Source organism: Xiphophorus couchianus, chromosome 20 (genome assembly GCF_001444195.1).
Source record: "Xiphophorus couchianus chromosome 20, X_couchianus-1.0, whole genome shotgun sequence".
Lineage (NCBI taxonomy): Eukaryota > Metazoa > Chordata > Actinopteri > Cyprinodontiformes > Poeciliidae > Xiphophorus > Xiphophorus couchianus.
Genome location: NC_040247.1, coordinates 21246488 through 21272117, shown reverse-complemented (window position 1 = coordinate 21272117; position 25630 = coordinate 21246488). Strand labels below are relative to the sequence as shown.

The 25630-nt window shown below is 39.6% G+C and overlaps 2 protein-coding genes across 5 annotated transcripts; one reads left to right on the top strand and one right to left on the bottom strand.

Moving 5' to 3' along the window:
* The first annotated feature begins 295 nt into the window (after positions 1 to 295).
* srpk1b (SRSF protein kinase 1b) lies at positions 296 to 20194 on the top strand. 3 transcript variants are annotated; one of them, XM_028001995.1, is made up of 16 exons: positions 296 to 424; positions 1018 to 1072; positions 8489 to 8616; positions 9536 to 9644; positions 10431 to 10518; positions 10823 to 10910; positions 11018 to 11124; positions 11276 to 11441; positions 12961 to 12986; positions 13080 to 13302; positions 14461 to 14889; positions 15517 to 15611; positions 15849 to 15956; positions 16635 to 16704; positions 18621 to 18713; positions 18934 to 20194. In XM_028001995.1, the coding sequence occupies exons 1-16, from the start codon at positions 412 to 414 to the stop codon at positions 19116 to 19118; spliced, it is 1983 nt and encodes a 660-aa protein (XP_027857796.1). In that variant the 5' UTR covers positions 296 to 411; the 3' UTR covers positions 19119 to 20194. The 3 variants fall into 3 exon arrangements, with proteins under 3 accessions (XP_027857796.1, XP_027857797.1, XP_027857798.1); XM_028001996.1 differs by lacking the exons at positions 296 to 424; positions 1018 to 1072 and adding an exon at positions 2816 to 2901; XM_028001997.1 differs by lacking the exons at positions 296 to 424; positions 1018 to 1072 and adding an exon at positions 5830 to 6131.
* Positions 20195 to 20989: 795 nt separating this feature from the next.
* Positions 20990 to 24590, bottom strand: lhfpl5a (LHFPL tetraspan subfamily member 5a). Of its 2 annotated transcripts, XM_028002000.1 has the most exons (4): positions 23835 to 24583; positions 21934 to 22032; positions 21796 to 21851; positions 20990 to 21301 (listed from the first exon to the last, which is right to left on the bottom strand). In XM_028002000.1, the coding sequence occupies exons 1-4, from the start codon at positions 24235 to 24237 to the stop codon at positions 21155 to 21157; spliced, it is 705 nt and encodes a 234-aa protein (XP_027857801.1). In that variant the 5' UTR covers positions 24238 to 24583; the 3' UTR covers positions 20990 to 21154. The 2 variants fall into 2 exon arrangements, with proteins under 2 accessions (XP_027857801.1, XP_027857802.1); XM_028002001.1 differs by having other exon boundaries at positions 21159 to 21301; positions 21796 to 22032; positions 23835 to 24590.
* Between the last annotated feature and the right edge of the window lie 1040 nt (positions 24591 to 25630).

Here is a 25630-nt window from a genome sequence, read left to right as displayed (position 1 = left end):
TTGGTCATTGTTATTCGAAAGCATATATTACACTCTGCTGCTCCCTTTTATTTTGGTTCTGAGTTCTTTTTTTTTTATGGCGGTTGGCGAGCAACGTAGGTTCTGAGTTTTGTTTGGGCCTGTTGATTTAAGGCAGATATGACCAAACGTTATTTGACTGGTGACCTTCTGATGGATCGTTACATGAGGTCATACTGTCCTCCGTAAATGTCGGAAAAAAACCGACAAAAACTCAAAGGGACAAAAATTCATATAAAAATATATTTAAAAATATTAAGATTAGCCAAAACAATTCACATAAGTAAGAGTCGAGGAAATTACAGTTTCCAAACACAGCGCCCTCTACAGCTCATACCTCCTTTCAGGCAGTTCCAACAGCCACTGAACGCAGCACTTGACTGGTTGTTCAGCATGGAAAGAAAAGGTAACGCTGCTAACTAAACCAAAATGCTTTTTACTTGTTGAACCTGTTACTCACAACGCATTAGCATTAGACGCTTATCGCCGATTAATTTCTGCTTAAATAGATTTAGCAAATGTTAAACAAACTACGTAACTACGGGTTAGAGTACAAGTGTGCCATGCGTTCTGCTGTGTGTTTTCTGTGGTAACGTTATGTTAGCTTTAGCTTCACATGATTGTGCACAGTTTTGTCCCAATACATTTTGTTATCGCAGTCCGTGAGAAGATATATACGTCGTACTGTGACAAATGCTTAAAAATAATGAAAGGACTGTTTGTGGCGATTAGTATTTTCGCAGCGAAACGTTCGAAGTTGCTGTTAGCTAGATTAACAATACCCACAATACGCCGCTAAGCCAAGTAACCTGCTAACTGCATAGTTGCTCATTTTGCCGTCATTGTGAATTTTGTTACACCTCAGAAAAGTAGCTAATCCTTTTACTGAGATCTGGGGTAACAGCTCGGAAAAAACGCGGACTCGTGTTATCTCTGTCACACAAACATAACAGCGTGTTTTTGTCTCAGACCTGTTGTCTTTATGCCTTTTTTTTTTAGTTCTCGCGATCCAAGCGAGGAAGAAGAGGACGAAGCCGAGGAAACTTGGCAAAAAGTAACCAGAAAACTTCCTTTTTTATTTATTTTCACATAATGGGTTTCTTTACTCTGTTCAAGAGGCAGAGCAGGAAGTGTAGAAAGCGCTTTGTGATCACAACAGACAGGGAAACTCAGGTGCGCCTAAATAATTTGAATATTTTCCAAAAGTGACTCACTCCCCCACCACCCAAAGAATCAGTTTATAAAGAGAAACGGATATAGATTCATTGCACATAGTGTGATATATTTCCAACAGTGTATTTCTGTCCGCTTTAATAAGTATGACACTAATGAAAACTGCCAGTTTAGTTTCTCGCTGAATGTTAAATTCTTTTCAGTCCTGCTGAAAAATAAAATGAGCGTCACCATAGGGGAAGCAGCGGGAAGACTGCAACATCTGAGTACCTGTAAAAATGACTTTGCTGACTTTAAACTTGACTAAAACGCAGTGGACTAACACCAATAGATGACACGGCTTCCCTCATTATTACTGAAATATCACACCAGACCTCAAACAACTCTGATGCGGTGCCAGTCTGGTCTTCTTCCAGACTCTTGAGACCTTGATTTCCACATGAAATGAAACATTTATTTTTATCTGACCAGAACACTTGGACAACTACACAGCAGTCCAGTGTGTTTTTTTTTTCATTAGTTATGTCTTTAGTTCAGGAGTGGTGAGATACGAGGAACAGAACAATAGTAGTTCAGGATACATTTGTATCTGTGTATATGTGTGTGTGTGTGTGAGTGATGGCTTTTAAAACACAGACTCTCCCACAAACTCTTGAATGAACTTAGCTACCTCTCAAAGCTGTTGTCAGTCTTGTCCACTTTTTTTTTTACACCATACTTTTTCCTTCCACTCAACTTTCCATTTATATTTTTGCATTCAGCCAAACAACTGATTACGCCTCATTGTCGAGGGCTTTGAGAGTGTTTACTGGACCAATTCAGTAGCCTCTACTTGATTGTAGTTTATAGCATAAAAAGTCTGTATAAAAATATTTTTATTGGGTTTATGTAATATCCAATCTTCCAAGATGAGGAATTTTAACTGTATTAATAAAAACTTTCTTTAATGTATATAATATAGGTGTGTAACTTTTCAATTACATTTAGATTTATTGAAATACGCTTGTATTTGTTGTTCTCCAGGTTAGCCGTTTTTCTTGATTATGTTTGGTAACAGATGACAGTAGATCTAAAGGGTATATATATATATATATATATATATAGCACATAGTATACAGTTAAAACAAAGCTTTCAGTTGACCACTTATTGTTTCATTTTAAAATGCCGCTCCATGTCGTTAGAAACTGTCCAACAACATGCAGCTTTAGAGCTTGTGGAGCGAAAACATCCCAAAGCATCCTGCTCTGCTTCTGGACTCATAATTTTCTCAAATAATATTGCAACAGTATTGCCATTCCTCTCACCACACTACTAACATGTGAAACAGCGATTGGATTGCATTTTTAATTGAAAATAATTTTTTTTCTGTTATGAATAGCTGGCAGCAGACTAGTGTTATTCAGCCTCCCTCTAAGACTTCTCCTGCCCCCTGCTCCTTCCCTCCCACTCGCTCTTTTTGTGCCTGCTGTGGCGAAAGGGACTCAGCAGCAGCCACAGTGCATTCAAAGAGCAGCGGGTGAATAGTGCAGTCCTCATCACAACTGAGACTAGACATAATTCCAAACACCTAGCTATTGGCCTTTCCGGTCAGTGTTTAAGACAAAAAAAACAAAACGACAGCGTTGTGTCTTCTCTGTCATGTGGCTCCTGGACTGGATCTTCTCCATCAATACAGCTGTGGTGAAACTTGCCAGTGGGCTGACATGGAAGTGAGTAGCTTTTATGCATGCATTTGGAGGAGAAACCAGTTGAAGAAGTTAAAAATTTCAACTTGTTTTTGTTATTTTTGTTGGAGCTGTGATGGTTTACGCTGAGCCTGACATGGCTTAATGCTAGGATGATGTATTTTTTCATTCAGGCGCTTTGACAGACGGCTGCAGCCTCACTGATCACCTCATTACCTGCTAATGTATTCTGCTTGGTGTGGGAGAACAGGACCGATTGCGTCTCTTGTGGATTTGTGCCTCCAGCTTTTCAAAGAGCATATTTTATTAAATTTTTTTTCCACATCCCTGGGATAAAAAGCCCCCACCTGTTTCTTTAACTTTCCTGCTTCAAATTTTTATCAATGCAGTTATAGCTCAGGCGCAGATGTAGGAGTACGCCGAGTTTCTACCAGTGCTATTGCTCCGTGTTATGTTTAGCTTTCATCTCTGCTGCTTCTCTCCCAGCACTAGCTGTGTTTTTTTTATTACATAACCCATCAACTCTTTTCTCATCTGCAGCCCTCTACAGCACCAGATCGGTACACTGCAGGTTTCGCAGCAACTCTTTCTCCCTTTTCTTTCCTGTTTGTGGTAGAAATATTAATATGTTTGCCCTGATTTGTATTATTATTTTAAGGAGTTGATGGATGACTTCAGGCCGTAAACCTTGGTTTGTGTTTAATAAAGAGCTGTTGTTTTTATGAACTAAGAAAACCCTCGGTGGAGTTAGGAGTCTCTGTTTTGATTGCTCTGCTTTCAGTATGATGCTAGTTGAGGTCAACGTGGAAATCAATTTGATCCCAATTTTTTAAAGTTTGCATGATGTTGTTTTTAGTCTCCCTTTATTCCTTCAGTGAGGCTTGGAGTGCTGAAGGGCAATGCTTTATTGCCACCTTCATTTACACTTTGTGTGCATTGTACCTTCATTCTGCTTGTCAGGCACTTTGTATTGATTTTACTTGAAGGGAGGGGAGCCGGGACAGCAGTGTTTCTGGTTCAGCTCCATCGTCAGGAGCAATGTCCTCTTCTGCACCTTGTTTTGTTTTGGGGTTTTTTGTCCTACTTCTCTGATCCGAGTGTGGCCGAATGGCTTTGAAAGCAGGAGATGGCGACAGGCTCTCATGTCGCATGTTTTCAAGAGTAGTGGATATGTTAAGAGGTTGTGAGTTAGTTTTGCCATTTTATCCCTGACTGGGGTTGATGAATCTTAGTAGAAAAAGTGCAAGTTCAACTTGAACAAGAACTACTTCTGAGTTTCACACATGGTAAAACTGTGTCAGTTTGTTTTCATAGTTCACCAACTATTCTGAACTAAATTCACAGAGCAGCCTGAATAAGTTCTGTATTTAAAAAAAATAAGTCTATATAAATGTTTATCCCATAATGACGTTGAGATCCAGTTAGCACATCATTTAGCTCGTGACCTGGCCTTTGCCAGTTTTTTGCATTTTTTATTCTCGTTTTTTCTTTGCTCACACAAACCGTATTTTGTTTCTCTCTAAACATTCAAGATTTGGTTTACTAAATCAGCTGACAAAAAAATTAGTTCCCTCTAAGACTCTAATTTAAAGACATTATATGTGCTGTTACTTTGACTAATCCTACATTTATGATTGTCGTGACAAAGTCAGAAGTGATGGAAAGCATTAAGCTGCAGCTTGTGCTCGTCTCTGCTGTATCTGCAATTCCTCTTTTATTTACTCCCTGCCTGCAGCAGGCTCAGTGCACCAATCACACAAACTGAGATGCAAACAAAGAAACTCAGTCTGTTTGTTTTAGTGGCTAGGGCTTGAACCTTTAGTTTAGATTAAGTTTTCAGAAAAAGAGAGGCATTATGGTCAAGGTTAAACAAGGGGAGAGGAAGTATCTGCTATCTACAAAGAGCCAGTGTGTGTGTGGGTGTGGGCGTGTGTTTGTGTGTGTAACAGCCTGAAACACACACACACAGCGGTCACCAAACTCTCGGCTTCAAGGGAAGATGTTGTTGCTCTTTTCTGCATAAAAAGTGTTGTTCACCAAGAAAATACGTTTTACATCTTTACTTCTGTTCTTGATAGAGCAGCTTTTTGCAAGACCCAAATAAAATGTATTTAGATTAAAAAAACAAACAGAATTGTTAGGTTCAAAGTGCCAAAATCTTGGGTTACTGATAAAATGTCAGTGTTTCCATTCTTGCTTGAGAAGAGCAAGTTTGGACAAAAACGAAATGAAATATTTTACTTTGTAGTCTTACATGATTGTTTACAAAAATCCCACCATTAAATGAAGTACATTTATTTAAAGGGTGAAAATCATGTATAAAGAAATTGTTTTTGATTCATTTACTAGTGGTACAATTGTTGATGCTACTAACTTTTCTTTTTTTTTAAAATAAACATAGCTAAAGATTTTTTGCTGATCTATGATGCTGTGGGTCTCTCACGTAGACTGTTATCCCCACAAAATAAGTGTGCAACATAAAAGTAGCATATCTTCAACTAACTGAGCAATTGGATGACGACCTGTCAAAAAAGTTATTTGAAATTGTGTACAGTGGCTGTCGATTGCGTTTCTTTTGAAAGTGAATGTGAGGTGGATTTCTTCTGAGAAATATTTCAAGATATATGAGGTGAAACACTTAAAGTAAGACCTGTCACGGTTAGAAAAGCCCACTCTGGGTCCGGATTGGAGAGAAGCGGTGTATTTCTTGGTCATTTAGCTAATAAAGGCCACGCATTGAAGTTGGTGGTGTTGGACTGTCTGGGGGCAGAGGAGGATGGTGTTTGGTCGGATCAGGAGGGGCACTGATGTCGCACCTCACCTGCAATGCAGTGCTGGGGTCTTTCCCCCAATCATCTTCCAGCTGTCAGCAAGAGGGGGGCGGGGCCAAAAGCTGACGACAGCCAAGGAGAGATCTCGGTCAGACGGAGCGATAGAGAGGCAGTGACTGTGGGAGAGAGCAGAAAGTGAGCGAGAATCGCAGCATGTAGTGGAGGCCTGCAGTTCGGGACTCGGTCTGCAGCTCAGCCTCGCCACATCTTGCCTTCCCACTCTCCTCCTCTCTTCTCTCCCCCTCCTGCTGTCTCCTTGGCTTTTCAGTCATCAGCTCAGACTGCTTTTACTGCCTCCTCTCTACTTTTCCACTTCTGAACCTCCGTCACATTTTGCTCTTCGGGCGAATGGAGTGAGAGGCTTTTTCAGTACCTGGTCTTCCTCCTCGCTTCTTGTCCCATGGGCATACGTGCATCTTGCAGGTAGGATGCGTGTTGTTGTAGTGGTGGATTGAAGAGCTGTAGCACCCTTCAGGCTTTGACTGTCAGAAAGAGGAAGGGTGCAAGTATCTTCAGTATCTTCTTGCAGAAGTCCTTGAAGTACCCTGGTGTGTTGTGTGATTAGGAGGCATTGAACTGTCTCCTCTAAGTGGAAATAACAGGTGACAAAGTCTCTAATTTACATCATACACACCTCGGAAAATCACAATCGTGATGTTTTGGCATCAATTGTGTGAAAGCTGTGATGTAAACATCCAAATTCGCCTGTCTTTGTAGTCTGCACTCCTTTTTCTTGGGCACTGGTTTAGAGGGGGATTTTATGTTTTAATAATACCCTACGCCGATTAGTTTACTAGAAAATTTCAGAAACGATAAATGAAACCTCTGTTGTAAGTCTGTAATAGAAGAAAGGTTAGGTTTTATTCAGAACTACCTGTCAAGTCAGAGTATCGCCATGATTTATCTTTTGCTTCCGTCCTGCAGAGGTGTGCTGTCCTCCAGTGCAAGGACACCACCCCTCCCACTCACTCACTCACTCACTCACTCACTCACTCACTCACTCACTCACTCACTCACTCACTCACTCACTCACTCACTCACTCACTCACTCACTCACAGCGGCTGTAGTTGACATCATGTCCTCACTTACTCAGGAATTTACTGCAGCAGGAATTTTAAGAAGATATAAGGTGTTTGGTGCGAGGTCTAATAATAACGGGTGCTGTTGTGTAGACACTGAGGTGACGCAGGGGTTTGGGTGGTCGCCATAGCGATAATAGATTCTAAAGTATTAAAATGTGTTGACGATCTGGTCACGTAGAGGTAGCTGGATCATCTGACTTCAATCTGCGACTTAGATTTGAGTCTTGTTCAAAGTCCTCAGACTTCACTTGGACTCTAACGACTGTAGACTCAACTTACACTTGAGGTCAGGACTTGAGTCTCCTGAACAATCTTTACTTTATCTTAATCAGGAGTGAATGTAAGGCTGATCTTTAACATTTAATTATACTGTGTAGAAATGTTTCCCTCATTATGAAAACACTTCAAGTTCGTCAAAAAGACATTTGTGGGTTGTTTGTTTTCCATTTTCTTTCAAAAATAAAATCTACCAAGCCTTGCTCTTTATTTGGTAATATATCGCATATCTTGGAAGGCTTAGATTTTAAGTGCAGATTTTGTACCTCATTTCAAAATAACCTCCGATTAGACTCTGACGTCAAGAGAAGAAAATTCTGTCAACTTTGTATGTTGCACTAAAGTAAAGGAGTGAATAATTTAAGCCAGGTGAAATCTACGTCATTAATGTCACAATTAGATGAAGCCCTCTTAAAAAAATGTCATTTGGTCTATGTATTTATGTTTGAAGAATGTTTGTTTTTTAAAAAAATTAACATTTTTTTTGTACTGTAAAAAAACTACTTTCTGTGTATCAGGTTACACATTTGTCAATAATTCCTTTTTTTACAGCGTTTGTTTGGGGTGGTGGTACTACTCAAATCAAAAATCAAATAAAATTTTATTTGTATAGCACATTTCAGCAGCAAGGCATTTCAAAGTGCTTTACATCATATCAAACACAGAAACACAATGCAACATAGAATCAACAATCAAAACATGACATTAAGTCAAGTTCCATCAATAAATTTGTAATTGATTACGTTTCAAATACACTCCTGAACAGGTGGGTTTTTAGTGGAGATTTAAAGGAAGTCAGTGTTTCAGCTGTTTTACAGTATTCTGGAAGTTTGTTCTAGATTTATGGTGCATAGATGCTGAATGCTGCTTCTCCTCGTTTGGTTCTGGTTCTGGGGATGCAGAGCAGACCAGAACCGGAAGACCTGAGAGGTCTGGAAGGTTGATACAACAACAGCAGATCTTTGATGTATTGTGGTGCTAAGCTGTTTAGTGATTTGTAAACTAACAACAGTATTTTAAAGTCTGTTCTTTGAGCTACAGGGAGCCAGTGAAGGACTTTAAAACTGGTGTTATGTGCTCTATCTTCCTGGTTTTAGTGAGAACGTGAGCAGCAGCATTCTGGATCAGCTGCAGCTGTTTGATTGATTACTCATTAATTAATCAAAAAAAGACTAGTCATTCATTCTGGATTTCATTAGGCCTTTTACTTGCAAACAAAGACCCAAATAATCAACTGCCAAAGAAATTGGGTTGTGTTCTTGCCTCCTTATTTTTGAAATGGTGTAAAATTAATTCCTATTTTTATGGTGTACAACTCTATTTCACTCTGTAAACAACCTTTACAAAATCTTGCTCTACTTTAAACTTTATCAGACCTCCCAGTACTGTTCTCAGCATGCTGTTTGTTGTCGTCCAATCAGGCCAGAGCCTCATGGTCGCGGCGGGGCATCTCTGCAGGGTCAGGGAGAAGCTCCCCTTCCGGAGCAGGATGAGGAGATTCTGGGCTCCGACGACGACGAACAGGAGGATCCCAACGATTACTGCAGGGGTAGGGTCTCTTTTGATCTTCAGAAATCACTTCTGCATCTGCATGATGAAATTAAATAGGTTCTAGCTTCTCAGAGGAAAATTATTTTGGTCTAGATTGAAATAATTTTTTAAAAATGTTTGTGATTGATAAAGCTGCTGGACTGATAAAAACATTTTTTAGTCTTTATTGATGAATTTCTGCTGACTCTTGACTTTTAAACCAGGGAATAGTCTGTTGTACCTTCTGGTCTAATAAATTTTCCTTTGACTCAGACAACAAACTGTCTCCTTACACACCCCCTCTCTTCAACTTTTTGTCCATTTTTTTTTTTTATTAGTTATGAGTTGTTGGTTTACTTGGATCATAACTATGGGATAAAGATAATAAGCTGGAGAAAGTAAAGTGTTTTTGCCCGCACCAAGTAACACATCATAGCTCCTACACTGTCTGGGATTTGATTTCCATCTCGTCTTGGTTCTTTCTTGGTTCCTCAAACAAACATCTAAAGTTTATGAGCCTTTGTCTTTCCTTTTGTTCTTCTTCCTGCAAAAAGTTGTTCCTTCTTTCCATCCTTTTTTTGTTCTCTCACTAATTTCCTTTTTTCCTTCTGTTGTTCCATCCACATCTCTGGCCCCATTTCATTCATTTGGTAATTGTGGCCTGCCTCTGTCCCTTCCTTGTGTCCCACATCCTTTCTGTATGTCTATCTCTTCATCCTTCCTTTAGTGTCGTTTCGGATTTTCTTCCAGCTTCCATAATTAGATCCTTCCCAATTTAGAGGTTTTATTCATAAAAACCCACTAAACTGGATTTTTAAAATGGATTCTAGTTGTTTTAATCCACATACAAGTTAAACACACTACTCCTGATTTTACTGTACATGGAAAACACAACATTATTTCACCCGGTCTTCCATTTTGCGTATGTGTTTGTTCAGGTGGATATCATCATGTGAAGATTGGCGACCTGTTCAATGGAAGATACCATGTGATCCGTAAGCTGGGGTGGGGTCACTTCTCCACCGTGTGGCTGGCCTGGGACATCCAGTAAGTCTGCTCATCAGTTTAAGGAAAGAGAAATAAAAATGAGCAGGACTCATTTTTACATGCTGGTTAGCAGGTTCAGGATTTATTTGTAAGCAGTTGTCTTAAATTCACACACAAAGAAAAATTTGGGTATTTGACAAAACTGTAGGGCATGTCACAGAAACTAGAAGCTGCAGTGGCTGCCTGTTCTGCCAGCTAGAGTCAGTGCATTGTTTCTTAGAAACAGGAGCTTCAGATCTAGAATTGACGCCGCACCCAAGCTGAGCATGTTTTGGTTGCAAGTGGAAGAACCAGTAGGGGTGACTAAGTGCTGTTAAGACGGATATGATTTTTTAAAAATGTTTGTAATAGATAAAGCTGCTGGACTGCTTTCATCATTCCAGCAGCTTTCATCAGGAAGTCTGTTTTTTGTGTCTAAGGAAACATTTTCATAAGTAAAAGTAGTCCAGTACTCTGTGTTTGTAGGTTAATGACATACTGTACAAACCATCAGAAGTGCTAATAAATAATATATACCGGCAACTTTCTGTTTTGTATGGGGAGCAGCCATGTTGTACTTTGAACTCTGGGTGGCTCAGAGGCGTCCACCTTTCTACATCAGAGTTCTGACAGTTTTTTTTTTTTTTTTTGCAGACTTTAAATCTGACCCAACTGCAATATTGTCCTATTAGTTTCCACTTCATTTTAGCTATAGGTGTCACTTTATTATGACACTTAATTTTTTTTTGTGATGTATTGATGCCTATTTCTAATGTATTGTATTTACATTTTGTTTTTTTTTCTCAGGGAGAAGCGATTTGTGGCCATGAAGGTTGTTAAAAGTGCTGAACATTACACAGAGACTGCGCTGGATGAAATCAAGCTGCTGAAATCTGTAAGGAACAAAGATACAGTATATACTTTATTCAAGTGTTTACAGAAAAAACGAATCTGTCGTTTTTCCTCGCCATCTGTTTTAGTTTAATTAGGCTTAATTTCACTTATTTTTTTAGACCATAAATTTACCTATACTATTATTTATTTGAACTATTTAATGTGATTGAAGAAAAGTGAGATGCACATCTTTATATACAGTACATGTACGGTAAACATTTGGTGAAAATGTATACGTTCAACCTAATATTATCACTTGTGCTCCACTTTGTGACGTTCCCACATGCCTCATTGATGATTTCCAGGTGAGAAACACGGATCCCAGAGATCCCAACAGAGAGAAAGTGGTGCAACTGCTAGATGACTTCAAGATTTCTGGGATGAATGGAACTCGTATCCTCTACTTAATTATGAATCTGTCGCTGATTGTTACAGATAATTAAAGGCTGCAGATTTTTTATAATTTTATGCAGAGGTTTCCTTGACTTGGATTTCTTCAGATGTGTGTATGGTGTTTGAGGTCCTGGGCTACCACCTTCTGAAGTGGATTATAAAATCAAATTATCAAGGCCTGCCCCAGCCTTGTGTGAAAAGCATCATACGACAGGTAGAGAATTGCAACGCTCAAAATGTGGTTGATCTAAAAGTAATCCTTGTTACAAAACATTCACATATATCACACCAGGCTTATTCCCCTGAACTGCATTTGAACACATTTTATCCAGAAAACGCTTCGTTATCATCCGACTCTTCTGCAGGTTTTGCAGGGCCTAGACTACCTCCACGCCAAGTGTAAAATCATTCATACAGACATCAAGCCTGAAAACATTCTGCTGACTGTCAACGAGCCCTACATTAAGAAGATGGCTGCCGAGGCGACACAATGGCAGAAGTCTGGTGCTCCACCTCCGTCTGGATCTGCAGGTAACCATTTCTTATGTTTCACACTTTAACAAAAATGTGGACCCATTGACTTATAATGAATGAGAAGGGGCTTTAATTCAGAACTTTAGTCATTAATACGTTTCGATCAATAACGAAATTTCATTCTGTATACACCCTGTGCATGCAAAATGACAATAAAGTCAGTCTAAGTCTATAAATCAAATTTTATATGTATAGCACCTTTCAGCAACAAGGCATTTCAAAGTGCTTTAAATCATAAAAAGGCAAAATTACAAAGTCTCACAGTCATCGACATTACATTTTGCACATCAGATTATTGATTAGTGTTTCATGATTAGGTTTCAAAAGCAACTCTAAACAGCTGGGTTTTTAGTCTAGATTTAAAGGCATTCATTGTTTCAGCTGTTATACAATTTTATGGAAGTTTGTTCCAGATTTGTGGTGCATAGAAGCTGAAAGCTGCTTCTCCTCGTTTGGTTCTGGTTCTGGGGATGCAGAGCAGACCAGAACCAGAAGACCTGAGAGATCTGGAAGGTTGATAAACAGCAGCAGATCTTTAATGTATTGTGGTGTAAAGCCACAATACATTCAGTGATTTATAAACAGTATTTTAAAGTCTATTCTCTGAGCTACAGGATATCAGTGTAAGGCCTTTAAAACTGGTGAGATGTTCTCTAACTTCCTGGTTTTAGTGAGAATGTGAGCAGCAGGGTTCTGGATCAGCTGCAGCTGACTGATTTTTATTTTTTATTTTTATTTTTTTAGGCAGACCTGTGAAGACAATGTTGCAGTAATCAATGCGACAAATAATTGTTTTTTTTTTTTAGATCCTTCGAATATGGATTGCTACATGTATATGCAGTGCCTTATCTAAAGTTTTCAACCCCACTTAAATATTTTTTTTTACAATCCAACCACAAGCTTCAATTTATTTTAATGGGATTTTATGTCCCTATGTCCAGACAGTGGAACTGGGCACCACTGTGATAGACCAGCACAGTGGTCTATCACAGTTTTATTTGTAAAACTGACATGCATTGAGCAAACATGTGGAAACTTTTCTGGTATAAAATTCTCTTGTAGGACCCAAGCAATTTTTGGGCCCTACTTAATTAATAACATCCAATATAATAAAATATTTGTCCAGCATCAATATTTTCGTCAATACAACCTTTGTTTCCGTTTTTGTGGTCTCTGATGTCTTAACCAAAGTTATTTTTCTACACATATTGTTGGTTTTCTAAGAAAGCGACATAGTTTGTAGTGGTACTGTATTTGATGATGCTGCGCGTTTTGAGTAAAAAGCTGCTTCTAATAAAAGCGGCGAGCTGAGCTCCGTCTCGCTATGAGTCACCACTGGATTGGTTGCGGCTGTCATCGACTCACTCAGAGAAGTTTATGAGACTCTTGAGCCTCCACAGAGGCAGTGTGTTAGCAAAACCCAGCCACCAGAACAAATTACTCACTATAGAACGGCTATGAATGTGCTGCGCATCACTCAATATTATTACCCTTTGATGTTTCCCTTCTCCTGCAGTGAGTACAGCGCCGGCACCCAAAACAGTAAGTTCTCTCCCTTTTATCGCGTGATGTGACAATTTCTCAGAACACGGGGAGTAAAATGTGACTGGAGGACTGCGTGTTCTCCATTCGTAGATGGCCAAAATGTCAAAGAATAAGAAAAAGAAGATGAAGAAAAAGCAAAAGAAACAAGCAGAGCTGCTGGAGAAGAGGATTCAGGAGATGGAAGGCGGTGCTATGCCTGATGGTGCAGAGGAAGACGATGACGATGATGAGACGGAGACTAATGAAGATACGTCCTCAGCTACTGTTCCTGTCTCTTCGACACTGCAAGACGTTGCTAACCACACAAGCACAGGTGAATAATGGATTTGAATCTGGTGTTATCTTTGAATCTCAGTCATATGCTCTTCCGGCAGCTCCACAAGTCTGATTAGGATCTGCTCTGCTGAATTTATCGGAAATGTTTTATTGGCTAAAACGGGCTTCTAGAGAGTCTGGAAATGTCCACAATATATGATATGATCCACAATATGATATGATATGTTTTGACTGACTGAATTCCCAGATTTAATCAAGAATGGGGGGAAAAAAGTCATAAATAGTTGAATATTTGCACTTCCTGAGTATTTCCCATCCCATCTTCATCATTTCTTCCTGTGGGATAAGTGTGGAAAATATTTGTAATTTCAGACTCTAAACATCTTTCTGTACACTGTTGGAATGAGAATGAAGAGAGTTTGTTTGTTAAAGAGCAGAATATTGCTCTTTACTATGGGTTCCATGGGTTTTGCCAAGGAACCCATTGTGAAAATTAAATCTTCACCTGCCTGAAGGATGAGCTCCTGTTAATTCCCCAGGCAAAGAGAAACTCTTTAAACACTGGTAAAATACAGGACAAAACCAACGTTGTCTTATCTTTCAATGGTGACAGCTGAAATGTGCACAGTGTCACTATGACCTCATCTAAATCTTCATTTTGACTGAACAGATGCTCCTAAATTTGAATGTGGAGAAAAAATGTTTGAAGTCGACAAAAACTCCAGCTGTGTGCCCTGACCCTATTCACGTCTTGTAAAGTCAGAAGTTTTTTAGGCTTTTCCTGGAAATGTTTGTGACAGCTGAGCTCAAAGCAGTGCTAAGAAAATGATGTAGCATATTTAAAAATGTTTTCCAAATGCATATCTTTTCTCTGTACCTGCAAGTTTTTTGAAGTAGGTCTGTTTACCTCCTGTGTAGGAAACCTGTGCTGTTTTTTTAATACAAGTTATCTTGAGTCAGAGTGTCTGTGAACATCAATCCCCAAATTTCTTTGTTTGGACTTTGACTGGACCATTTTAGCCACACCATTATAATTCCGCCTGTATGTGTAAGGCCAGATGAACTTTAACACCACTGTCAAGTCTTTTGGAGCCCAGTAATTAGTTTTTTCAACCTTCATATTTCATCATAAGGGTTCTGGATGAAGAACTGTGTTATTAAAAGTCTTATTAAATAAGCCCTTTTTTTGCGGCAGACTCCACTTCTGACGAGCAGCCTCCTCTGACGCCTCAGCTAGGTCATCAGAAAGCGGGCGCAACAGCGGAGGAGAACCAAATGGAGATCAACTGCAACGGCCATTCCTCCTCACCGGACAACAAGGACAGTTCAGAAAAACAAGGGACCAAGGAGTCTGTGGAGGAGGAGGAGGAGGAGGAGGACCAACAGAACGCAAACCAACCAGAAACCAATGCAGAGACTCCAGATTCTATATGTAACGAAGAGGAGCATGAAACCTGTGACGCCTCACCTGCAGTGGCCGATCCCGCCTCGGAGCCTCCCTCTGCTTCCCTCAGCTCCGACGTCGCCGTGGAGCCAGACAGAGAAAGACAGGAGAAAAAGATGGAGGACATGGAGACTCAAGGGGAGAACAAAAAGGAGAGTGAGGAAGAGGACAGCCAGAGTGGTGAGTTGCAGAACAGATATTGGTTTTCCCTTTTAGCCTACTTTACTACATTTTTAAGATTTGACTAAATTCATCTTGATTGTGCTGTTTCTCTACAGAGACAGCTGAATTTTATTAGAAAAATATTTACTGTTTATATTGAAGGTCTCGAGTACACTTATCTGTTGAAAACTACAAGACTGGGATAAATTCCATGAATATGAAGAAAATGTAAAATGAATATGCTGTATTATTATTTTCTTTAAAGACAAAACAAAACAACAAATCACATAATTAATGCAGATGTAAACCAGATTGGAGTTTAATATTCAAATCAATGCACATTAAGCTATGTTTCACTGTGGTTAAAAACAGCTTGCTGACGTTCTAATCTGTGTGAGTTGAATCCAGTCAGACTACTGCATTATGAATGTGTTATTTTCTAGTCTTCACACATTAAATCAAATCCTCCACTGTAACTAACTTTCTAATAAATTCAAACTGCAAACACATTGCAGCAAAAGCTTCCTCCAAGTTCCACTCTGTAAAATTCCTGGACATGTTTTTATATAATCTCTGGTGATAGAGAAGACTCCGTGCCAGTCTCTCCTCTGTTTTTGTCTGATTTCTGACTCCGCTCTGTGCCAGGCTCAGCAGGCAGTTTGTTGGTAAACCCCCTGGATCCTCTTAATGCCGACAAGCTGCAAGTCAAGATCGCTGACCTTGGCAATGCCTGCTGGGTGGTGAGTAAAAATATGCATCCATCAGCAACAAGGCAGCTTCTTGTAGGTGTTAGTGGGCGGGGCCTCTACAGGTCAGTCTTTATGGCGTAATTTGTCAGAAATCAAGCCATTCTTTAAAAGTACCTCAACATGCTTTCTGTCGATTATAAGCGTTTTGAGTCTTTTTTTTATCTTGTAGCTCATCTGTTCATTTTGGGATCTGTGAATTTTACTGAGATGTCGGCATTGTTTTTGCAGCACAAACATTTTACAGATGACATCCAGACACGGCAATACCGTTCGCTGGAGGTTCTGATCGGAGCTGGCTACAGCACTCCAGCCGACATCTGGAGCACCGCCTGCATGGTAAAACACAAACACAGGACCACTGCATGGACAGTGCAATGAAAGCTGGATACTTTCTGTTAAGGTTACAGCAACCTGTCAGTAGAGAAAGGCTGCTGTAACTTTAAAGGGAAAAGCCTTTAAAGTAAATTCTCCAGCATTGACTTTTATTGTTTATATTATATATTTGAACCCAGAGAAACAGGAAGTAATGCATTAATTTGTGATTTCTGAACACATTGGCTTAAAATAGTCGAGTATTACAATAAATGCTTTGGTTCCATTGATTCCATTGGAAATATTAGAGGTGTAAATAATGATTTTTGTAAAGAATAATTTTTTTTAAATGGGATTTTATTCATCCATTCATAATTGTAGCTCTCTCTCTCTCTCTCTCTCTCTCTCTCTCTCTCTCTCTCTCTCTCTCTCTCTCTCTCTCTCTCTCTCTCTCTCTCTCTCTCTCTCTCTCTCTCTCTCTCTCTCTCTCTCTCTCTCTATATATATATATATATATAATGTGTGTGTGTAACTGTTTCATTGTTGAATGTAATAGTTAGGCGTTGTCTTTTAGCAGGAAACTTTCTGGTATATAAAGTTTTCAGAGACAGAAACAGAAAAAACAAAATAGAATAAAGTCTTGACTGGTATACCTGTAATTAAACCCTCCTTAATTCTGGATGTGTGTTTTGTTTTCGTCAGGCCTTTGAGCTTGCTACTGGAGATTATCTGTTTGAACCGCACTCTGGAGAGGACTACTCCAGAGATGAAGGTTGGTTCAGAAAACAGGAGTTCCTTTACAAATGGCTGCCAGGCTTAAGTGTCGGAACTGGATTCAATTTGGGATCTGAAGTATATAAAACCTAAAACTGTTAAGAGTTGTGACTAGACGGAAACATTAAAGCGAAGATATATTTATTCTATGAGATTGAGTTCTTTCTTTTCTACATAAAGTACTTTGCAGACATTGTACATTGAACATTGTACATTGAAGCATTTACACCGTGTTCCAAATTATTATGCAAATTGAATTTAAGTGTCATAAAGATTACATTTTTTGTTAAGCGCTCTTTGAATCACTATAATTAATTTCAGAGAGCTGGGTTTTGTCTGGTGAGCTCAATTAAAGGAAATCTACTTAAGAAGGATGTTCCACATTATTAAGCAGGCCACAGGTTTCAAGCAATATGGGAAAGAGAAAGGATCTCTGCTGACGAAAATCATCAAATAGTGTAGTGTCGTATAACAAGGTATGAAAACATTAGATATTTAACGAAAACTGAAGTGTTATGGTACTGTGAAGAGATTTGTGGCTGATTCAGAACAAAGATGGATTTGTACAGATAAAGTCATAATGAGGAAGGTTCCTATTAGACAAATTCATCGGATTAAGAGAGCAGCTGTTAAAATGTCCTTACAAAGCAGCAAACTGTTATTTGAAGCTGCTTGTGCTTCTGGAACCTCAAGGTGGAGGATCCAGAGGCTTGAGGTGCATGAACCTACTATTCAGCCGCCCCTAACCAGAGCTTACAAGCAGAACCGGTCGCAGTGGGCCCGGCCGCAGAAGATCTGAGGGTGGAATGCAGTTCATATCAAAACAGCAGCTCTGGAAAGGTATTCTGATATCCTGCAGAGAAATTCAAGCAGAAACTTTCCACAAACTCACAAGTTCAATGGATGCAAGAATTGTGCAGGTGATATCAAAGAAGGTCCTATGTTAACATGTAACTCGGCCTGTTAAGATGTTTTTGATTGAAACAGCTTTTGATTTTAGTACATGTGACCATCTAATGCTGCACATTCAAAGAATGACCGTTTGCAGTTCTTTATAAAATGTTTAGAAAATCTGCTTTGAATAATAATTCGGAACGATGCATTTTGAGATTTTTATTTTTGGAAAAAATACTGTTCTCATGGGGAGCTTTGTTCAGTAAAATTTTATTTATACTGTAATAGTTCATGACTTTAAAATTATACTGACCATCATTTGCATTGATTTTAAGAAAATCTGAGAAAATATCACTTGCTTAATAATTTGGAACACGGTGTGTTTGCAACAACAAACTTCAGTGTGCTTTATCAGAGCTTTATGTGATTGACATATATGTGTGTGTGTACTTTTAAAGGGAAAACAAGATGTTGGTTTTTAGTATTTATAGCAAAAATCTGAAATGTAAAGACACACATTTGCAAGCAGCCTCCTTTTACTCCAACACCAAGTGTAGCCCCCTTAGATCTCTAAGGCTGTCGCAGATCAGCAATTTTCATTTACACAACAGATGTTATTTTAAATAGTGACTTGTGTTGGGTGAATGAAGGTTATGTTAAATTATATTCATGGATCAAAGTTTACCTTTTTCAGTCGGGACTGGTTAAAATTTCCTATATATATTTTTTCCCACTAACTAACAATCAGGCCCAGATTAATCCGATTGGGTTTCTCTTCTTGATGTTGTGGTTCTGTTACTATAGCATATTTTTCTGTTTGAAAACATGTTTTGTTTTTTGTTTCTTTACTTTCAATTGTTCTATTTTGTGTTGATCGCTTAAAAAGTTCCCTTAACATACATTTAAGTTTGTGGGGGAAAAAAAAGTTGAAGGGTTGCAATTCCTTTTTATGGAGCTTCATATTTGATGATTCTTGTCACCTGTACTCACCGTGCGTTTCCACATCTCTGCTCCCTGCAGATCACATAGCGCTCATCATTGAGCTGCTTGGCAAGGTTCCTCGGAAGCTGATCGTGGCGGGCAAATACTGCAAGGAGTTTTTCACCAAGAAAGGTAAACACACCTGCCAGCTGTCTGCTGGAGAGCTGCTTCCCCTTTCACTTTGAAACATCCTCAGGTATTTGGAGAGGAGATGCTATTTCAGGCTAAGCATGTGACGCCTCGAAGGGAGCAGCCATCTGCTCCGCTCAGGACAGAACCTGCAAAAACTAAATGAAGCTCAGCTCTGTGAAGGTCCACCGAGATTGAATCTTATGAAACGTGTTTCTCCCAGGTGACCTGCGACACATCACCAAGCTGAAGCCGTGGGGCCTGTTCGAAGTCCTGGTGGAGAAGTACGAGTGGTCCAAGGAGGAGGCTCACTCTTTCAGCAGCTTCCTGCTGCCCATGCTGGACCTGGTGCCTGAACGGAGGGCCACGGCGGCCCAGTGCCTCTCCCACCCATGGCTCTCCTCCTAAAGCCTGCACACCGCCGCCATTTTTATATATTGTGACAGAACCCAGCCAGCAAATTCATTCATGTCTGCGAGCAGGACCCTCATGGTTGCCAGTACATCCAAACGATCGAGAGGAAAGCAGTCGAGGCTTTGTCACTAATTGGAAAACGTTCAACAACGCCCTACACTTGTACTTAGAAAGAATTGGCATTTATTTTTTTATTATTTTCTGAGTGCAGGTGTATCGCTGGTGCACATTTTTTTCTCTTCAAGAACTAAAATTTGCACTTTTCTGACACAAACAGAAGTGAAAGAAGCTTTGTGAAACAGTAATCCACTGGGTGTCGTACAGTTGAGCCAAATCTTTGCCAGTCATCATGTGCCAGCTTTTACACTTTTTAGCCTAAGACTTTGTTCAGTTTGCTCCTGCACAGTGCTTATCAGATTAAAAAGTTACCATTGATTTTTAAGAACAGTCTTAAGATTTATCATCACCAACAACAAAAGGAAGATAAAAAAAATTTTTTAAACATTTTTACACAAACATCTCCACAGAATATGACATTTAACACAGTGTGCATCAATAACAGTTGTCCAAAAGTACACTGACAACCAGGCTTTTTTTTTCTTGAGGTATTGTCAAGGTTCTTCATTACTTTGCATTTTTTCAGCATTTGAGGGTGAAACGGATTTTTTTTCTTCTGGATGGACAACTCTGCAGACGGTTTATAAACACTGGTATACTTGGAATCCAGCCACACATGGATAAGCAACCAGCGCTCAGTACATCGTACCAAAGAGTTTGGCTTGACGCAGGTTCTGAAAAAGACACTGAGTAGCAAAGGAGGCTTTATCTGAAGGGCTTAACAACTTTTTCATTCTGTGTGATCAGGCAATAAATTTAGCTTCTACTGTGCAAGACTCCCCCCCCCATGAATGTGCTGGTTTAACAAAAGATTGTACTAATTGCAGATATTATTTTATTGCTTTGACTTTCTTCACAGTTGTCATATGTTTAATGATGCAAGTTTTTTATGTCCATGTCTTCCGTCTTTATTTCTTCCTGTAGAATATAAGAATAAACACTTTTCCAAATTAGTTTGACTTGTGAACTGAAGGTTTTTAGTAACTCCTTGCAAAAAAAACAATACACTCACAACAAACGTGAGTGTATTTTGTAGTATTTAATGTGCTAGCCCAACAAAGAGTAGTAGCAGAATAACAATGTTGAAAGAATATGACAGACATTTCCCTACGTTTTTATAAATAGCAATCAGATTATTTTGGTGTGCATTTATGCTGCCAATATTACATCTCTACCAGCTTTGGACATCTAAAACATTTTTCTGCTAATAATTTTTCCCCACTGGAGCTGTGGATCTGTGCAGCTCCTCCAGAGGTACCGTGTAAACATATTGGAGAGTCTTGTATAATTTTTCTTCCACTTCACGTTTACTCATGACTTTTTCTCGTGCTATTTAAAAAAAAAAAAAAGCATTGCGATTTGTGGCTGATGCATGACAAAATGTGAACAAATTCAGAAACTGCAGACTTCTGCACTCTAATAAAACTAATCCTAATCATATAAAAGTTGAAAAATTAAAAACATTGTAATTGGAAATTCAATTAAGCCCAAAATAATTGTTTGGGATTTAGGTTTAACTTTATTTTACCAAAGTCTTTCTTCTGAAAGAAACACTTTGAAAATCTTGGGGAATTTGTGTTTCTCCTAAACACAAATTCCGTTTGTGACTTGGATCTGATTTTATTTTTACTTTTTTTTTTTTTTCTAATCTGTGGAGAACTAAAGCTTCGATCGACAACAAGCCGGTCTTCCATCTTCAAAGAGAAATCCTCAAAACAGTGAAATCGCCCAAAAAATATGACCAGCAATTATAAGAACGGTTTGATCAATTTAATGTCATTAAATATTTATAGAGGATAGTCAATTGCATTGTCTGGTTAAACTTTTGAGAGATTATGACCAAATTTTCTGTCAAAAGTAAACTTCTTGGTTGAAGTCCATAATACTAAGCAGGTCTATACTGAAGCCAGAGGTCAGTGGAACACCTTCGCTCTGTCCGAGTCGTTTCTGGAAGGACATGAAGGCTTTTTGCCGAGGCTGCCGGTAAACTCTTGGGAGTTTATTTCAGTGTTGAGTTGGTTGCATCTCCTCATTGTGTTCACCGGGGATCTATGCATGATCTGTCAAAAGAGGGGGAAAAAAAAGATTTGTCAGATCAGATGTTTTCACTGTTTAATCTGAGTCAAAAGTTTTAACATTTATAGTTGGCAAAGCATAGTAAAACCCTGTGCATCCTTACTGCATCAATCTGTTATATAGCTCAAAAAACAATTTGCACTGCAAGTATCTAGATAAATAGGCCCAGTGTTGATGTTTTTGATGCACAGAGCTCTGGAGTGTAAATAATTTGTTTTACCATTATGCCCACTCTGATTCTGACTCTGCTCTACACATGTACCAATTTCATCTTATTGTACCACTCTCTCTTTCTCCCTGTGTGTGTCTTTCTTTTTTTTTTTTCCAGTGTAAAGCGTAAAAGTATTTTGCAACCATCTTAACCATTTCAAGTCATTCCTCCTTGGGCTCTGTCCATCTACTTCCCATCCCTTCATGAATGTTAAAATCCCTACTCCTCTTTTCTCAGCATTCTCCCACCACGCCATTATCTTCTTACCCTTCTCCTCAACCTGGAAGTCCTCGGGCAGCAGCTTGTCCTGCCGGCTGCCCAGGCTGAAAGCCAGAAAGGACAGGATGAGTGAGTCCATGATGCTGATGATGGCCAGGATGTAGGCCCAGCGCACCGTGCAGTTACCCAGGGTGTATTTGTCAGTCCGCTGGCCACACATGCGCTTCACTTCCTCCGAGTCCCAGCCGTCGGGATAGATCATGCAGCCGATCACCATGCACGTACCTGGAGAGACGGGAGATACGCAAAGTGGCGAGGCGTCGAATTTTGAAGCTTTGCGGAACTTGTGTTCGTTTGTTGATTGAGACATTTGTGACTGAAAGCCTTCTAACTTGCAGAAGGATTCATGTGCAATGAGGTTTTCAGCTTCTCAGAAAGATGCATAATTTTGAATTTGTGGCAAAACAAAAAAAATAAATCATGTTCCACATGTTGAGAATGCAACATTACAAACCATTTCCTTCATACTGATAAAATGAAAAGCAACTGCTAATAAAGCAAAAAAAAAAAAAAAAAAAGTGTATTCACCAGAGAAATAAAACTTACACACACCCCCTCAATATTAAGTTGCTTAGCAACTTTGTAGCACAGAAAGACGAAGCTATTCATCCATTATTAACTCCGCCGCCAGGTTTGTGCAATCTCACTTTAACGTGAAGTGAAACACGACGCGTCTCAGATCTTAACTTCCTGCTGCCTACAAACACTTTAATTCTCACAGAAAGGACTCGGCTGACTTTGTTTCCTCTGAACAACAAAACGTTTAATTGAGAACATTTTAACATAAAAAATTATTTTAAGTTAAATCAGAAGTTTTGTCATAGGTCAGTCTGCGATTAATTTAGAAATGTTTAATGTATTTAGCCCACATTCAAAGCTCCTCATTAACACTTTCAACTCCTTTGAATTCAACAACAAAAAAGGCACTAAAAAAATACTTCATAACATCTGTGCTAACCTTTCCCCAACAGCAACTTTAATGTTGCTCCATTAATGTCGTTTTTTATTTATTTTTTATTTTTTAAAATAAAACCTTAAATAGTCTCAAACTGACCAAACACCTCTTTGTAACCACCTGAAGACAGAAAAATGAGCAGAACGCTGCACAGACGCATCATGGACAGAAGGTGTGTGTTGGGATGAAAAGTGAGAGTAAAGTGTGTAACAGCACACCTCCGGTTTTCATCTCATTACTTGTTTCATTACAGGCTCGTCCTTTCACTCGCAGGCGCGTCTGTTCACAAGCTGCATCGTGTTTCCAAGCCGCACTCATGTTTCTCTCTCTGCCTCTTAGTGTTTCTGAAGGAGAGGCTGAACTGTGCCTCACAGTCTGTCACACATTTGTCAAGGTTTGCCAAACTTTCGCAGCACTGAGTAGAATTAGTTTTGCTCTAATTTACATTCTCTATACGCTATTGATTGTCCACAATTTCATTAATACTTTTAGTCTGATTTCTGGCTTTGTTAAGCAAGTTGGTCGTACATTATATTGCAGGTACAATTCACTAGGATGTCTAGTGTAAAAAAAAAAAAAAGTTATTGCTGTTATTTTAAGTTCTCCATCAAATCTAACTGACAGATGCATGTTTTCATACTGAAAGCGACTTAATTAGCAGAAACTGCATCATCAAAAATGATTATACTTTCATAGTAATAATAATAATAATAATAATAATAATAGTAATAGTAATAATAATAATAATAATGAAACCATTATCCACACCAGAAACGTGATTTGGTGCAGGCTGCATTTTCTAATGAGGAATCGGCGACAATTTCACTTTCTGGATGCGCAAAGACAAACCCAGACAAAAGTGCAGCTGCAGTTACAGCAAAAACGTTGCTCCACAAAATAGAAAGCAGAAAGCAACAATTTGATATCTCCACCTTAAGAAATGAGGGTTATTTACTAGGTTTGTGTGTTGAATATACCCGCCGAGCTCTAATTACACACCCTCCATCTGTTCATCATGTCAACCACTTTAAAGAGTAAATCTGCAGCAGACAAACTCTGATCTAACTCTCACTGGAGGCCAGCTGCGTCCAGGCGCAGATCTTGTAGACGCTCCCGGCGTTGCAGAAGAAGAAGAGACTGAAGCAGACGATGCTCCCCACGATCAGCAGCATGGAGATCCCCACGAAGAACATGGCCGTCTTGAAGGCCCCGGACGGGATGGAGCCGAAGTCCAGCGCGCTCCCTTTGCAGGTGAGCTCCGAGGTGAGCGCGTTCCCGATGCAGTAGTGAAACAGGCCGAAGTAGCCCGCCTGCGGCGTGTTCACGCTGTCCCCGATCCAGTAGGGCTGGATGAACACCACCACCATGATGACCGCGAAGGTGACGGTGAACACCTGCCACATGACGCCCATGGCCCGGGCGTTGCGCACGTAGTTGGTGTGGTAGATCTTGGCCGCTTCTTGAGCAGGAAGCATCCCGAGAGGCAACTGGCAAAAGTTATTTCCTTATCTTCAGTTAAGTCTAATTGCCCCCTTCAGATGACTCGCTTGAGAACATCAGAGAGTGCTCTTAGGCGCCCAAGAAGCCTCTCGTCTTGCGTCAAGAGGATTCAAAACCACGGACAGCTCCACGGTGCTGACCACCGTGAGGTTCTCTGACTCATCTGCCCTGCGGACGCGATGAGTCCCCGTAAAACCAGCGGACGGGCTGCAGTAGCAGTGGCTTTATCCCTGAGCCTCATGTGGAGGCGATAGTTGTTCTCTCCCCCGGGGAGGCTGTGGTCTTCACATAATGAATCATTAATGGTTAAAAGATCCGCTGAAGAGTGAGACACACATCCAGCACCACCAACCGCCTTAACACAGCTTTATGATAATGAACTTTATTTAATTAAAGGAAGGTGCAACTCAAACATAAATGTCACCATTTGCTTGGCGCTTTTGGTGCGCTGTGCCACCAAAAGCGAATTCCCGTATGTTCCTTGACACGTTGCAAAAATGGATACAATACAATAATAAAATAAGACAGAAAACACAACACCATAAGTTGGTTTCTAATCACAACACACCCCCACACACGCACGCACCCCCCCCCCCCCCCACACACACACACACGCACACCCCCACACACACGCACACACACCACACTCATGCAGTAAATGTGTACGTACCTGAGCAATTTTTAAACAATATTTTGAAATTAGAATTAAAGTAGAGTTATTAATGTTGGAAGACAGAAGATGGTTGGTTAATGTGATTATTTAAATAGCCTAACATGGCAACAGAAACTGTTCTTGCAGTCGGTAGCGTTTTTTTTTTATTGTTTTCTTTTGTTGATTTGCAATTTTCAAACAAATTGCTCTCCACCTTAGGACTTTCCAGTCTTGGATAGATTTACTGGTACGTTTCTGCGTCATCATTATGTTGTAATAACTAGTTCTGTTCATCTTTGTCTCTAATTTTCCTCATGGAACCTCTGATAAAGAGTAGATCTTCCAGATCTTTCCAATTCATGGTGGGCCATGAATTGTGGCTGCAAAGTCTCCTTAATCAATCAATAAAAAATGATTCCATCTTAGGTCAGCAACAATTAAAAAAACAGAAACAAGCCTATGACCTGTTTTCGCACTGGCCATGACCTTTTTTTATAATCTAATTTTAATTAGCAAGTTGTTTAAATAAAATTTAATAGCATTTTTATTTGCTGGCAATAGACGAGAAAAGTTCCTGCTTTTATCCCAGTCGGCCACTAGATGGAGCTAAACAACTGCTGGCTACAAGTCTTCCCTTTTTCTCTATTTTCTAGACCATTGTAAAGAATTGCACCCAAAACGTCTAAAACCGTGTTAATGCATGCTAGTCATTTAAA